The 15,748-nt window shown below is 50.3% G+C and overlaps 1 protein-coding gene across 1 annotated transcript; it reads left to right on the top strand.

The window, feature by feature from the left end:
• Positions 1-3,723: 3,723 nt before the first annotated feature.
• NR2E3 (nuclear receptor subfamily 2 group E member 3) lies at positions 3,724-6,669 on the top strand (the record flags this gene model as incomplete). Its single annotated transcript, XM_080929711.1, has 7 exons — positions 3,724-3,820; positions 4,362-4,488; positions 4,633-4,736; positions 4,834-5,055; positions 5,139-5,296; positions 6,080-6,320; positions 6,560-6,669. 7 exons carry the CDS (start codon positions 3,724-3,726, stop codon positions 6,667-6,669), a joined length of 1,059 nt encoding a protein of 352 aa, XP_080785837.1.
• Between the last annotated feature and the right edge of the window lie 9,079 nt (positions 6,670-15,748).

Genomic DNA, 15,748 nt, shown 5'->3' with positions numbered 1-15,748 from the left:
AATTCAAGGCTGATCTCAGACTGGCCGTGGCTGCCTACAACAAGACCTATCGGCAACCAAACGTGGATCAGGAAGGAGCTTAAGGGGCCTTTCTCTCCCACTACCAATAGATTCTGAAGGAGAAGCAGCCATTGCATACCACGGAGGAATCCTCCAGCCCATGGTTCAAATCCATTGTCACATAGGCATTCCCAGTCAAACTCACTTAAAACAAAAACTCCACAAAGTCAAAATGTGTTTGTTTGAAGACAGTTTGTAGAAAGGAAGGGGAGGGGTGTGATGCAGGTGGGAGGGGCTTGGGAGGTATATAATAATCAGAGAGAACCTTATACATGTATAAAACTTTCAAAGAACAAAATAAAAGGTTTTTTTAAAAGACAAGTTTTAAAAGGGAGACAGAGCTCAAGGTTATCCTCAGCTACATAGTGAGTTTGAGGCTAGCCTTGAGTAAAGGATACCCTGCCAAGTAATGACCCCTGGGAGAAGATCTGTCCCAGGGCCCCCAAGCTGTTGTCAGGCCTATATCTTGTAGAGCAACTTCTGGAATGCAAACCAGTCAACAGCTTGTAGGCAGTAACCATCATCCCAGCCGGGTAGGGGCCACCTCCTCTGTTAGGCAGAATCCTGGCAGGTCAAGACTCGGGCCTGGGCCCCAGACAGACCCAGACTAGGGATTTTACAGGCCCCAGTCCTAAGGAGGTCAGTGCTGTCCCTGTTATTCATACCACACACCCCAGGCCTCTGGGGAGTCAGAGGAAGCTGCTGACCTGTCCCCTAGAGGAATAATTGCATTAGTAAGGTGGCCTCTGGTGGCTTTGTCAGCAGTTTCAAAGCTTTGAGTTGAGTAATCCTTTGGCGTCTGCCCCAGCAGCTGGCAGTCACAGGCTGGGGGAACACACACACACACACACACACCAGCTCAGCTAACCCCTGCACAGTATATCCCCCGTCACTAACCACTGAGCTGTCACCGTTATCACCAGCACAGGGCTCAGTCCTGGGAGAACCCAATATGCCAAAGACGAGAATGTCAGGACACAGATTCGACACAGATTCGGGAAGGGACCCTCTGCCTTCTGATCAGGTGTTAAGCTAAACTCTAACCCCATTTCTGAGATCTTCCATCTGGACAGAGGGGAGGAAGTATACCTGGAGAAAGCTTCGACATTAAGGGCACAGCCTGGGCCTGGACAAGATTTAGCAGTAGGGAACAGGTGGGGTGAGAGAGGTCTCGATGGGTGGTCGGGGATAAAGCAGGGGAGCAGGAGGGGCTCTCCCTTAGCCCCTCTACTTGTTTGCTCTGCCTTCAGGGCATTTTTCAGGGCTTAACCAGAGGCAGTGCCCCATGGGGAAGGGATTGTGTCTGTCCCGTGTCCTGTAGTCAGATTCTCCCAGCACCTGCCCAGAACACACATCTGGTGGGGTCAAGTCTCCTGGCTCAATTTGACACAAAGCCTCTCTGAGGCCGGGAGGGGGGGGACGTGGAGCTACCCTAGGACTTTCTCCCCTCCTTACTCCTTCCTCTCTACTGTCAGCCCCAAATGAGGCCCAAGTCCACCTGGGGAAGAAGAAAACGACCCCACCCCGCCTCCTCCCTCTACCCTACCCTTTACAGTATATCTCCCATCCCCCCGCCCCTGAACACATCCGCCTGCTTTAGAGATAAAGAAACAGAAATGCACAGAGCCCAGCAAAGAAAATGCCAGGCTAGGTGCAGCCCCAGGTCCTGTCTTTATCTGGCCCCTCCTCCTGGCATAGGCTCACTCAGGTGTCTCCCTGGAGACACATCAGCTCCATCCCTGCCTCCTTACTGCTCCATAGCTGTGCAGCATGAGGCAACTTACCTCCCCACTCTGGGACTCTCTGACTCTCGGTCTCCCAGCTGCAAGGCTCATAGTGACAGTAGGGTCGCTGTGAGGTGTATGGCAGTGGTGGTTTGTGTGAGGAGGCTCTGAACTCTTTCCCAGAGCACTTCGCTGCTGAGACTCCACCTTTGACTCCTCCTCCCCACCCTCTCTTCCACACCTATAGGTTCTCCATTTCCCTCTGCACTGGTCCAGATCAATCCCCAGCTCTGCCTGGCCTGTTCTACCCTCGTACATGATCGCACCCCCTCCCCCAAGTTCTTGGGCCCTGCTCACATGTCTGTGCAGGTCAGTTGGAGATGAGTGTGGTTTTGGGGCATAGATCTTAGGTGAGGACAGAAGCTGTCACTGAGGCCGTGGGTGTCTTCCAAGATGGCCCACAGAGTTTGCAAGGGGTGAGTGGGATGTGTGGAGCAGATGGTGTGTCTAAAGCACAGCCTTGCTCTGACGCCCCGACTCAGCTGCTAGGTGGAGCTTCAGGTCTTGTCCATGAAGGCTCCTGAGGGGGGTGAGGGTAGGAGCAGGGACAGACGGGACATATGAGAGGCTCCTGTCCTCAGCGGATCACCCTGCAAAGCCCCTGAGCTGACTTTCCAAATCCCCAATAGCGCTTCCCTGTCATAGTGAGGGTTAACCCCACTTAGGAGGCCATGCCCCACCCTTCTGTCCTCCTAACTCCATGATCCCTCTAGATGCTCCCTGGCTCTAATTCGGGACACAATTGTCCTCTCCCAGTCTGTGAGGACAGGCATCCCTCCCTGTGCCCTAACACACTATTTCCCGTCCACTTGGGGCCTGGGAAAAGGATGGCAAGGGGCAGGGACAGGAAAGGATGTTCTCCGGTGCTGCTTCAATCTTCTTAATGCCAGGCACCAAAATGCATTCTGGGAACCACCTACCTGCATTTTCCCAGCTACACCCTAAGACAGGCATTGTATCACACCAAGAGGAGAAAACAGGTTCAGAGAGGCAAAGTCACCTGCTTGGGGATGCAAGGCCCATGACAAAGCACCATACATACATGGAGGTGGATCTGCCCCGGCCCTAGCCTCTCTTCCCCTGGGAGCCATCCCACCCCATTGCCCCATGGGAAAATGCCCTCCTCTGCACCCAGCCTGCCCAACACCCTCTGTTGGACCTGATCGCAGAGACATCCGGAGATGTGAGTCTTCCGTGGGGGCAAGTTCTTAAACCACTGGCCCTAAGCAGTCCTTTATCAAGAGACTCGGATGAGAACCACCAGGATAGAGGGTGGGCTTCCCAGGATTCAACGGGAACAAGCAACCAGATGCAGAAACCTACACAGACACACTGATACATACACAGCCACGCATGTCTCGAATACATGGCGAATGTCACAAAAACATCTGAAGTCCTTGGGGAGGTGGGATATATAACACTCTTCCCCCATAAGATTTGTCACTGGATGACAGGCAGCTGAGAGCATGCGCACTCAGCCAAGCTCCTTGCTCCCACGAAGTGTGTAAGGACAGCAAAGGATGGACCGACCCCAGGCACGTTAGGTAACCTAGGAGTCAGTGTGGCGGCAGCAGGGCTGACTGGCTCCCAGGGGCACCTGGGTAATGCCGCAGGTGTGGCCAGTTGATCCCCTGTGGAGACAGTAAAGATTAAGAGGATCATACACTGTGTCCGGCGCCGTGCAGCGCGTGCTGAAAGAAGTCTGGACCCAGAGGCAAGGTGGTGAGAAAGCTCCAGAAGGAGGAAGCGCTCCTAACTTACAAGGGAAGGGAAGTAGAGGAGAGACAGGCACAGATAGACAGACAGACAGACAATGGATGCATAGGCTGGGCCCAGCAACTTCTAGCAGGCAGGCTACCCTTGGCACCATCCATATCCAATGAGCTCTACAGTGACAGCCTCCGCTGTGCCCATGGCTGTGACGGCCTCCAAGAAGGAGTCTCCGGGTAGGTGGGGCCTCGGAGAGGACCCAACAGGTATGATTTTTTTTTTTTTTTTTTTTTCCTGGAGATGAGCTCTGGGCCTTTGGGGAAGAGCGTACAAGCAGTCGGTTCAGGGAGCCATGAGGGAGCTTGAGCCATTTAGCCCCAGCCCCGGGGCCGTGAGCAAGCCCAGAGCAGGTCCTGCTCTGCTAACAGCCCCACAGTCCTAGAAACTCAGGGGCCAGAAGAGCAGGACCCAACAATGGCGCTGCCGAGTAAGGAGATGGGTGCGCTTGAAACACAGAGATCCTCGTGACAGGGCTCGTGAAAGGCTGCAGTCACTCACAGGAGAGGAATGGGGCCGGGGACGTGGAGGCAGCATGGATATCTGACTGGAAAGAGCCCATGGAGGGAGAAGAGCGGGGAAGGGGTGCGAGTAGAGGTTAGGATGCTACAGCGAGGAAGCGGCTACTTCCGGTGGGCGTCACATGAGCGGATCTAGTTTGGGGGACGTGGGAACCTACGGACCCAGGAAAAGGGTGACCAGGGGAGGGAATGTAGAACCATCTCAGTCCCGCTCTGCCTCCCTGCTCAGGTGCGGGCCCCTCGCTCCAGTGCCGAGTGTGTGGGGACAGCAGCAGTGGGAAGCATTATGGCATCTACGCCTGCAATGGCTGCAGTGGCTTCTTCAAGAGGAGTGTGAGACGGAGGCTCATCTACAGGTACCACCAGCCCCGGTGCCTCGCACGGATGGGGATGGGAGGCTCAGGGAAAGCAGAAGATGAGACCAGGGCAAACATGTCCCCCAATTCAAGGCCTGGAGTCAGGGCATGACACTGGCCCCCAGGACCTCGTGTCCTCTGCAGGTGCCAAGTCGGGGCAGGAATGTGCCCAGTGGATAAGGCCCATAGAAACCAGTGCCAGGCCTGCCGGCTGAAGAAGTGCTTACAAGCAGGCATGAACCAAGATGGTGAGTGGTGGGCACAGTGAGGTGGGAAGGGCGAGAGGGCAAGCGGGGTCACTGCCGAGGGCAGGGGTGTGTGTCCTGAGTCTCTCTGCCCTCCAAGCTGTGCAGAATGAACGGCAGCCCCGCAGCATGGCTCAGGTCCACCTGGATGGCATAGAAACAGGCGGTGATCCCCGACCGGAACCGGTGGCGGCCTCTCCCGCCCTGGCAGGGCCCAGTCCCCGGGGCCCCACATCCGTGTCTGCAACCAGAGCCATGGGCCACCATTTTATGGCCAGCCTCATCACCGCTGAAACTTGTGCTAAGCTGGAACCAGAGGATGGTAAGTGGGAGAACAGCGGGCATGGACCCTCACACCCCACCTTCACAGAGCAGGCACTAAGGTCCAAACCACCTCCTTTATAGCTGAAGAGAACATTGACGTCACCAGCAATGACCCCGAATTCCCCGCATCCCCCTGCAGTCTGGATGGCATCCACGAGACATCCGCTCGCCTGCTCTTCATGGCTGTCAAGTGGGCCAAGAACTTGCCGGTGTTTTCCAACCTGCCTTTCCGGGACCAGGTACACAACACAGCTGGCCTGCTGGAGTTGGGGCAGGCAGTCAGAGGCCAGCCAGCTTTGGGGAACATATACTCCTGGGCTGGTGAGGGATGGAGACTTACACAGTTTGGATGGTGACCTCGGGGTACTTGTGTCTCTGAGCTGGGGATGGTTAGAGCAGTGTCCGTGGAAATCTGTAACTCTCTGAGGGAAGGATCCTAGCCAGAGATGCACAGAGCCTGGACGGTGGCTCTCTGGGTTCATTGCCTTTTCTTCTGTGCAAACTGACCTGCTTGTAGCCATTCTATGAGTCAGCAATCTACATACCCAGGACAACAAAGTGGCTGACTGTGAGTTCTTTAGAGCACAGGCTCCCTGTGAATTCACGTCTGAGTGTCCCCTTAGCCTTTCCACATCTAAGAGAGCGCTCCAAGCTTCTAATAGGCTGGCAGAGATCTCACAGTGGTCCAGAAGAGAGTGGCGTGGCTGGCCAGAGTTTCTGAGCCCTCAGTAGGGCTGTGTGCTTGCAGGAGTCAGCCAGTCCATTGAGCTCTCTCAGTGTGACACTCCTGGGTTCACCTAGCATGCCTTGACTTATCCTGAATAGCCTGGCTACAGCTCTGGATCAAATCTATGAAGCATCTGCAAACCTGGATAGCTGAGCCAGAGGCAGTGTAGGCAGAGGTTAGGAGTAAAGCTGTAGGCGCCTGTGAGGGGCTCTTCTGCTCCTGGAGAAGGTGGCAGGCCAGGAGCACTGGGAGCTGTGTACCTATGCTGACACTTGGTCACCCTCTCTGATCACAGGTGATCTTGCTGGAAGAGGCATGGAGCGAGCTTTTCCTCCTTGGAGCCATTCAGTGGTCTCTGCCCCTGGACAGCTGCCCACTGCTGGCACCGCCCGAGACCTCTGGCAGCTCTCAAGGCAGACTGGCCTTGGCCAGCGCAGAGATGCGCTTCCTGCAGGAAACCATCTCCCGGTTCCGTGCTCTGGCGGTGGACCCCACAGAGTTTGCCTGCCTGAAGGCCCTGGTCCTCTTCAAACCTGGTACTGAGCCTTGACTCAATCCTTCCAAAGACATAGTTATGAATAAAAAGGGGGTGGGGGAAGCAGACTTATGGTCACTTCTGTCCGCTAGGCTCCCCGTAAACCCACCTGGGTGTAGAGGGACAGTCTTCTTGCTGCAAGAGGGGAAGCAGGAAAAAAAGATGTGGTCTAACAGAATACTTTTGGGGGTGTGGGGTGAGGCTGACTTCTAAAAGTCGCTGGTGCTGTTTTTCTCCCAGAAACACGAGGCTTGAAGGATCCTGAACATGTGGAGGCTTTGCAGGACCAGTCCCAGGTGATGCTGAGCCAGCACAGCAAGGCTCACCACCCCAGCCAGCCTGTGAGGTGACAGCAGTGACCCACCTGCCCTCCCCATTTGCCTCCTTCCTCCTACCTACCTCTCCTACACCATCTCGGGGCTTCCCTGCTTAGACAGGATAAAGGGCTTGGTCAACCATGGCTATCCAACATCTCCTGTGGACCAGGCTCTGTGCCAGGCCCAGGAAGACACCAAGAGACAAAGCCTATGGGGATGGTCATCATGGTAGCCACATGAAAGACAAGAATCATCGTGGCCAGGTGTGGAGAGTGACTTGTGTCTGAAAGGGTAGTAAATGGCAGGCTTTACATTTTTACTTTTTGGGCAGGGAGGTGGTGGTGGTGCATGCTGTGAATCCTAGCACTCAGGAGGCAGAGGCAGGAGGATCTCTCTGAGTTCAAGTCCAGCCTGGTCTACAGAGCAAGTTTCAGGACAGCCAAGGCTATACAAAGAAATCCTGTCTCAAAAACCAAATAAACAAGCAAAAACTTACTTTTTAAAGATAGGAGCTCAGTGTGTAGTCTGGACTGGTCTCAGATTCAGTGGTAGGCTTACAGGTGTACCCTACCAGCCTTTGACAGGGATTGTGTGTGTTCACAACATGATAGGACCTAAACAGAAGAGAAAGCTCATAACTATGACAGGAGTCCGGTACGGAAGGTTTGAAAGATTCTTGCTGGTAGGAAGGTGGGGGATCCAGCATACGCACACACATGCACACACACGCACATGCACACACACTCACTAAAATGGGTAATGATTGAAGAAGATGACCTCTGGCTCTCCGCACAGACTCCCCAAGTCACCTCTGCAGGGCTGAGTGTCATGGAGGTGGGTTTCCAGTCTCCAGTTCAATGTAACCGAGCCACAGGGAGATAGATACAGAAGCACAGTCCCACTGACTATACCCATCCTCCTACGGTTTGTGTGCTTTGCCCCGATACACTGTTTTGAGACTAAGTTCCACGGAGTCCAAGCTAAGCCTGAACGCACTGTGCCACTGGGGATAGGCTGAGCTTCCAGCCTCCACTTCCAGAGCACTGGGAGAAAAACGGGCAGATGCAGCCACATGTGGTCCGGTGCCTGCTGAGCACGGACTCTTCCAAATGAACTATATGCTCAGCCTCTGCTTATTTTACCTTTGAAAGTCTACTTGTGATGCGTTCCCCACCATTACCTACTGGGTGGGTCCGTTCCCGAAGTATGCAGCGATTCTCCAGTGGACTTCACTGGACTTCTTCCCACTCCCTGGGTCAGTAAGACAGGAGAAGGGAAGGTGGGGTGGGGGTGAGGCAGGGGGTGACTGCTCACTGCTCACAAGAGGAAGGATTTTATCTGGGCAAAGCCACTCACTAGTTCAGAGAGTGAATAGCTGGTTTCTCATAGCTCTCTAGGTACAGAAGGGGGTGGGCCTTAGGCCTTCCCCAAGGTCATATGGTTCTGGTTTTTTTTTTTTTTTTTTTTTTTTTTTTTGAGTACTGGGGACAGCTGCTTCAGCAAATGGTTCTTACTTGAAACTAGGACGGATTCTTTTTTTCTGGATGTATTTCAGCTAACTAAAATCTCCCTTGACCTCAGAATATTTTCAGTAGTAGTTCCTGTCATCAAAGGTGTAAAACTAATGTGACTTAAATTATAGCACGCGCCATCAGTGAGCATCCAAACAGAATTGCTTCCAAGGTCTCATAGGCTGGGAGTTGGCTGTACAAGTATGGAGACTGGAGCTCAGATCCTTGGAACCCGCACCAAAGCTGGTGGACATGGCAGGCCTGCAGCTGTAGCACCCAGGAAACTGACACAGGGGTCCCTGGGACGAGGTAGCTGGTGGACTAGCCAGAGGAAGATACTTGTCCTCAACTTCCACCTAAACACTACACACTTAGGGCACACAGACAGACACACACACACACACCATGCATGTGCAAAGAAACACTCTCACTTTATAATCTTGACACATAATGAACAAGACTGAGTCCCTGTTTTCATCCTGCTTCTAACCAATGGAAGGTGGAAAGGAGTCCTCTAATGCAGGAGCCTTCCCTGCATCCAGACCCCCTGGCTGGCCCTGGGCAGCTCTCTCCGCTCCCCTCCCCCGCTGCCTTGCTCAGAGGCTGGCCTGACAGCTTCCTTTCTCCTGCTCAGGTTTGGGAAATTGCTCCTCCTGCTCCCATCTCTGAGGTTCATCACCGCTGAGCGAATTGAGCTCCTCTTCTTCCGAAAGACCATAGGGAACACTCCAATGGAGAAGCTCCTGTGTGATATGTTCAAAACCTAGAGGGAGTGCCAAGGGCTCACAGGCACCTGGGCAACACATCTCTGAAGCTAAATAGTTTCCAGCCTTTCTCATCAGTAATTCCACGTGAAGGTATTTGTACCTGGCAGAAATTCCTCCCCAGATATATTATTGGCATATTCATAGCCGCCTTAGTATTAATACCCCTAACCGTGTTTGGACAGTGGAAGGCATGGATATGCTGTTATATTCATAGAAGAAACAGCTGTGGCAAAAATAAAAATAAAATGAACAGGGGGTTCACGAAACATGGAAGACATTTCATAGGCTAGAAGTGGAACAAAAGCCAGGCATGTTTATCCTGTGTTCAAGACCAGGGTCAGGGAGGAGAAGGGAAGGAGGTGGGAATGAAAAGAAAAGGAAATGTGAAAGGAAAAAGAAAAACCAGAATAGACTGATAGAGAGAAAGCCAGAGTCAGCTCTGAGTGGGAGCAGGGAGGGAAATGGCCTCCTGCAGGAGGAACGCCCTTTATTTGGATCCCGATGATAAGTCCACAGTCATTAAAGCTCATTGAGCACTTAAAATCCATGCACTCCGCTACATTTTGTTTGACCTTAGTTAAAATAAAACCAGAAAACTGCCCCAGCTCTGTTTGAAGACATGGAAGACATGAACACAAGGTCTTTTGAGTTTTGTCTGGGCTCCTTCCAAGTCAGAGTCCAGGTGCCATGAATTCAGGCTCTGGACAGTTTCCCACAGGATCTTCCTCCTGTAAAGCACCGTCTTGGAGCAAGACAATTGCAGGTGTGTGTGTAGTGTGGTGTGGGATGTGTGTGTGTGTGTGTCTGTGTGAACTCTTATCATCCTTAGTTCCCCATGGAAACACCTGGCTCAACAAACCCTCTTTTACAAAGAGAAACCCAGGCAAGTCCTTGAGACCTGGAAAATCAGTATAAAGGTTAACATACCAGCTGGCTGTGGTCCAGCAACGAGCCCTTGCTTTTAACATGTATGAAGCTCTGGTTTAGGTTCCCAGCAGCACCCAGACACACGGGGTTTGCAGATGTCAGGCCAGGTGTACAGCAGTAGTGAGCTGGACACTCGGGTTGTGTTGTCCAATCCCCACCTAACGCCACGGAGGGTCAGTCCACACTCTGTGAGCACACTAAGGCTTTGTGCACGCCCAGTGTCATCCGGATACTAGCTGCTTAGCTTTGCTGCTGTTGCTTCTCCCCTCCCCTCCCCTCCCCTCCCCTCTCCTCCCCTCCCCTCCCCTCCCCTCCCCTCCGAGATCAGCTAGAGCATTCTGTTTCATTTCCTGTCATCAGAGAAGAAACTTGTTCTGAAAGAAAAGTACTGTGAGAAAGCCACAAAACGACTAGGGATTCCCTGGCTTTTGACTTTCATTTTAATACCATAGCTGCAAAGACAAACTCTCTGCACAGGAAGTGGGGAAAGGTGGGCTGGGCTAAGAGATGAAAGAGTTTGGCAAACACTGCCGGGTGAAAGACCTTCTCACCAGAGCAGGTCAAATAATTGGGATTGTGTCTTCTAAAAGCATCAGCCTGTGGTTAGCAGGATGACTCAGTGGGAAAACAGTGGTCACCAAGCTTGGTCTCCCATGTGGTGGTAAGAGAAAACCGACTTCTACAGGTTGTCCCTCTGACCTCCACGTGTGTCCACTGTGACATGTGTGTGCCCATCCACACACGTGCAGAAATAAATAAATGAATAGAAAAGCAGCAGCCTGGCCTGTTATTGGGTTGTCTCATGAGTGAATCGCTATTACACACCCTAATTTCACATCAGGAGTAAGGATGTCCGATGAGAAAACATGGTCAAAACAGGCCGCATCTACCCAGGTCGTTTAGCTTACAATCTGGCTTTTTGATTACAGTAAGAGTGCAAAGGTGGCCGGCTTAAGTTCTCTGGCAAAGAACTCTGGGGTTTCCCAGGCGGAAGTCTTGGAGAACTAATATCTAAGCGGAGACATCTCCCTCTGCCTGGCTTCATAGCCAGATGCTCCTCCAAGGGCTTTCCCTTGCTGCAGAAACACCAGAAGGAGGGGGAAATGTGTTTTGGGTTGGATCTTAAATGTGTCTCGGAGGTGTGAGAAGCGTGGGCACCACCCAGTCCGTGGGCACGGAGGGGCGCAGGTGCAACCTTTAAGAGGCGGTTCTGTTCGGAAGGGAGGTGGGAGGCATCTGCAGGCGCTGGCTCCTCCTCTAGCACTTTGTCCTCAGAACACCTGACCAGCTGCCTCTTCCCCTGCCAAGTGAAAGCAACGGACCTGTCAACCGTGGATGAAACTGTGAGCCAAAACCTTTCTTTCTTTCTATTTTTAACAAAAAGAGTTGTTTTAACGTGGTGTGCCTGTGTGTCGCTCTTGGTGTAGGTGACTGTAGAACTCGGAGGTTTTAGATCCCTGGAGCTGGAATTACAGGCAGGTGTGAGCTGCCCAAAATGGGTGCTAGGAACTGAATTTGGTATTTTATCACACTAATACACTGACGGACACATGTTGGTGGTAATGGCTTTCTTTTGGGTCCTTTCTGAGAGACTGTTGGTTTGGTTTGGCTTCTGCCCTCAGTGCCTGAAGTGTGCTCAGCTGTTTGGCTTATCCAGGCCTTTACTACGGGAAACTTCATTATCAGGTTCTTACAACGACAATGTTTCTCCTCCATTTCCCACCCAGGCATTCTAAGCAGGAAGGGCCAGGAAAGACTTCAAGATGACCAGAAAAATTAAAATTAGAAACTAAAACCAGAGAGTGAAAGCCAGGCCTAAGACAGCTGTCCTGCCTCCGTGGGTGTCCTTGGACTTTGTCACCAGGCTATGTGCTCAGTATGGGCTGGGGACCTTTGTTGTGCCTGCTCTGAGCAAGGGTGCTGGGGGTGGGTGGTTTGAGTTTGCTTGGGAAGTAGCCACCTGGAGCCTGAAGCCACACAGTCATCGATGCCCACGGGATTGGACAGCTAAGTAAGACTTCGCCAAATAAACGTTCCTGGGTGTACCAGCCAACCTAGGGAAAGAATCTTCAAAAGGAAAACAACCCCCATGTGATCTGCCTGTAAGGTCCTCTCACACCTTTCTCACACCTTTCTGCTCTCGGGGCACTGGAACCAGAAAGGGCTTTTGTAAACTCCGTTATCTCCGGGCAAGTCTTAAAACTGTCATTTCTCGGTGTAATTTGGCCAGTTACCGACAGTGTAAGAAACAACGCTCACTCTTCTTTTTCCTGAAGCAGGAAAAGGCCGGCCAGGATCTTAAAGATCAAAGACAAATTCGCTTTTTTTTGTTGTTGCTTTGCTTTGCATTTCACCTCAGACCTGGCTTGGTCCCAATCAAGCCTTCTCATTCAGGATGAAAGTGCCCAGCCAAAGGACCCAAGACAGGAAATTCTTCTCCCGGGAGGCTGACACCTGTTGAGTGATGATCTTAACCCTAGCAGCTTAGTGAGAACTGGAGACAGCAGACCCAGTTGAAGGGGGCAGAAGACAAGTCCTAGAGCCACTGTCCTTAACATGGAATTAGTTAGCAGGGGACAGCTGGGGAAGATAATAAATGCCCTGATAGGACAACTGACACTCAAGGAGGGCAAATGACTTTCCCTGATGTGACACAATAGGGCAGCAGAAACGACAACGCAGGACTGAGTTCTTCCCATAGCTACGCGCTACTCTGCCATTCAGGGAAAATAAAATTCGTCTCACTGAAGTCTGGAGTCCTGCATCGTGAGATGGCCATTTAACGCGGGGAGCACTGACTTTGCATTAAAGACACACTTACTGTCAATTTGGCACGACCCCTGGTCACTTGGAAAGAAGGAACCACTACCGCGGAGTTGCCTCCGTTAGATTCACCTGTGCGCATGTCTGTGTAGCCATTGTCTTGATTGCTACCTGCTGGAGGAGGGCCAGTGCATTGTGGGTGGAGCAGTCCCGGGGGCAGGTGGGCCTGGACTGAATAAGGAACTGAGCAAGCAAGAGATGTCCTCCGTGGTTTCTGCCTCAAGGTCCTCCTGCCTTGCATTCCTGCCTCGGCTTTCCTTAGAAATAGTCTGCAAACTTCGAGCAGAAACAAACCCTTCCATTCTGGCTTGGCTTTGGTTACAGCAAGGGAGACCAAACTAGAACTGTCTTCACTGCACCCTCTGTCTACCCTTGCCTTCTTCCGGCCTCTCAGTGGTCCCCAGTCATCATCCATGTACTTCCAGGGTGACACCTCTCTCTCTCTCTCTCTCTCTCTCTCTCTCTCTCTCTCTCTCTCTCTCTCTCTCTCTCTCCCTCCCTCCCTCCCTCCCTCCTTCTCTCTCTCTCTCTCTCTCATCTCTCACATATAGTAGATTCTTCTGGTCCACATTATCACTAGTCTCCATTTATGTAATGACAGCCATTCTAACTGGGATAAGATATCTCTATAGTTTAGATTTGCATTTTCCACAAGACAAATGATCTTGAGCATTTTGCATTTATTTACTGTTAACATTCCGAGTTGAGAGGTGTCGTCTGTTTTGCTGATTTTAAAACTGGGTTAGACGGGCTTTAAAACATAATTTTTTTCCCCAAAACATTTTCTAGCTATTAATACTATTAATACCAGTCAGATAAGTGGCTGGCAGATATTTTCTCCCATTTCTGTATGGGGTTTCCTTTTGCAGTGGAGGGTGTCTGTTTTGTTGGGGTTTTTGAGTGTTGGCAACCAACATGGAAGTCTTGTACCTGCACAAGTCACTACAGCACAGGGTTGCGTCCCAGGCTGGAGGGGCCGCTGCTCTGTTCCTGGTGAGGTGCATGCAGCCTTTGAAGTTTATTTCAGTCAGTCAGGTTTAACTTCCTGTGCTTTGGAATCCTGTCCAGGAACATCATTGGCTGTGCCAGTATGTTGAAATACTTCCTCCATGTTTTCTCCCAGAAGTTTCAAAATTTTAGATTTCAAATGTGGGCTTTGGATAGACACATTTTGATGGACTGCTGTACGAAGTGAGGAACCTGGGTGGAGTTCGTCTCTGGCTTGAGAATGTCCAGTGTCTCCAGTGCCATTTTTTTCTATTTGACATTTTCCTTGAGATCCAGTCCACTGAATTTGAATGCCCAGGTCTGTCTGGGATAGGATTCTGTCCTGTTGGTCCAAGTGTCTGTATGTCCAAGCCATACTGTCTTACTGACTGTGGCTCTGTAAAATGTCTTGAAATCGGGTATTATGAGGCCTCCAACATCTTGCTGGTTTTTACTCAAGATGGCTTTGGCTATCTGGAATCGTTTCTGCTTCCATATGAATTTTGGGATCTGTTTTGACACTCATGGGAATGACGTTGACTCTATAGGTCACATTGTATATGATGTAATTGAATAATGTTAATGATGTAAGCCTCTCATTCTAAGGGAGTCTTTTTAAATGTGTTCTTCTGTTTCTTCTGTCAGCTTTGCTGGTCTCATTATAGAAATCTCTACTTCCTTAGCTTTGTTTATATGGCTATTGTGAATAAGAGTGATTTCATGATTTCTTTCTCAGCAAATTTATTATTGACATATGGAAAAGCATTTGATTTGATATGCTGAGGTCTTAAAAATATGTATTCTGATAGTTTACTGTATATTTTCATTTCTAATCATCTTTTGGTGGACTTTGTGATTCTTCAATGGATAGAAATGTTCATCTGTGAATGGACACTTTGCTTCTTTCCCATCTGCATATCTTTTTTTCTTTCTTTTTCTTGCCTAATAGCCATGGCCAAAATGTCTAGTACTGTGCTGAATAAGATCAGTGAAAGTGGACAGACCACTTTGTCTCCATCCTTATAGGCAGTACGCCATCATCTCTCCCAATTTAGTATGATGATGGCTGTGGATTTATTCTACAAATCCACCTCCACCCAAGTCAGGGGTTCTCTGTGTAGCCCTGGCTGTCCTAGAGCTTACTTTGTAGACCAGGTTGGCCTTGAACTCAGTAATCCTGCCTCTGCATCCTGAGTGCTGAGATTAAAGGCATGTACCACCACTGACCAGTAAGATCTGTTTTTCTTTTAATCATAAAGAAACTTTAACTTTTGTCAACTATTTTTCTGCATCGACTTGATTCTTCACTGTTTGCATGCCATATTCATTTGCATACATGGAGTCATTTTGCGTTTCTGGAATGAAATTAACTTGATAATGTGTATGATCTTTGCTTGAGACAGGGCTTCATGATGGGCCCCAGACTGGCCTGGACCTCACTATGTACCAAGGCCTATGTCAAACCTTGATCTCTCTGCTTCAGCCTACAGGGCTGGGGTCCCAGTGTGCACCACCCTGCTTACCTTTTTGTTGTAGGATTGTTTTGTTGCTCTGTTGAATTTCATTCACCCTCCTTTTGTTGAGGGCTTTTGCATCTGTGTCCCCGCAGAACCTGATGATCTGACAGAGCCAGTTTGGAAGGATTTCCTCTCTTCTAAAGCTGTGGAGTAATAGCATTCGAGAACTCTAAAAGCTTGGTGAAATTTAGCAGTGAAGCTGTTTGGTTCTGTAATTTTCTTTCTTGGAAAAAGGTTGATTCAAGCTCCTCAGTTATAGGTCTGTTCAGATTCAGAACCTCTTGGTTCAGTTTTGATAGGTCATATGTCTCCAGATATTTTTTCATTTCTTATAGATTTTTCCAGTTCTATAGCATATCAACTCTTCAAAACAGTCCCTAGTAATCCTAGGTCTGTGGTGTTACTTGAAGTGTCTTTCTCATCTCTAGTCTTCTTTTCCTGTCTTGAGAAAAATGACCTGTCTTGATTAGTTAAGCTAAAAGTTTGTTAATTCTGTTTATCTTTTCAACACAATAATTCCTTGACTTATTCATCCTTGATACTGACTTTTTAGTCTATATTTTATTTCCACATGGGCTTT

Source organism: Micromys minutus, assembly GCF_963924665.1.
Source record: "Micromys minutus genome assembly, chromosome: 16".
Classification (NCBI taxonomy): Eukaryota; Metazoa; Chordata; class Mammalia; order Rodentia; family Muridae; genus Micromys; species Micromys minutus.
Note: the sequence above shows the minus strand (reverse complement) of the source record. Positions and strands in the feature narration are given on the sequence as shown.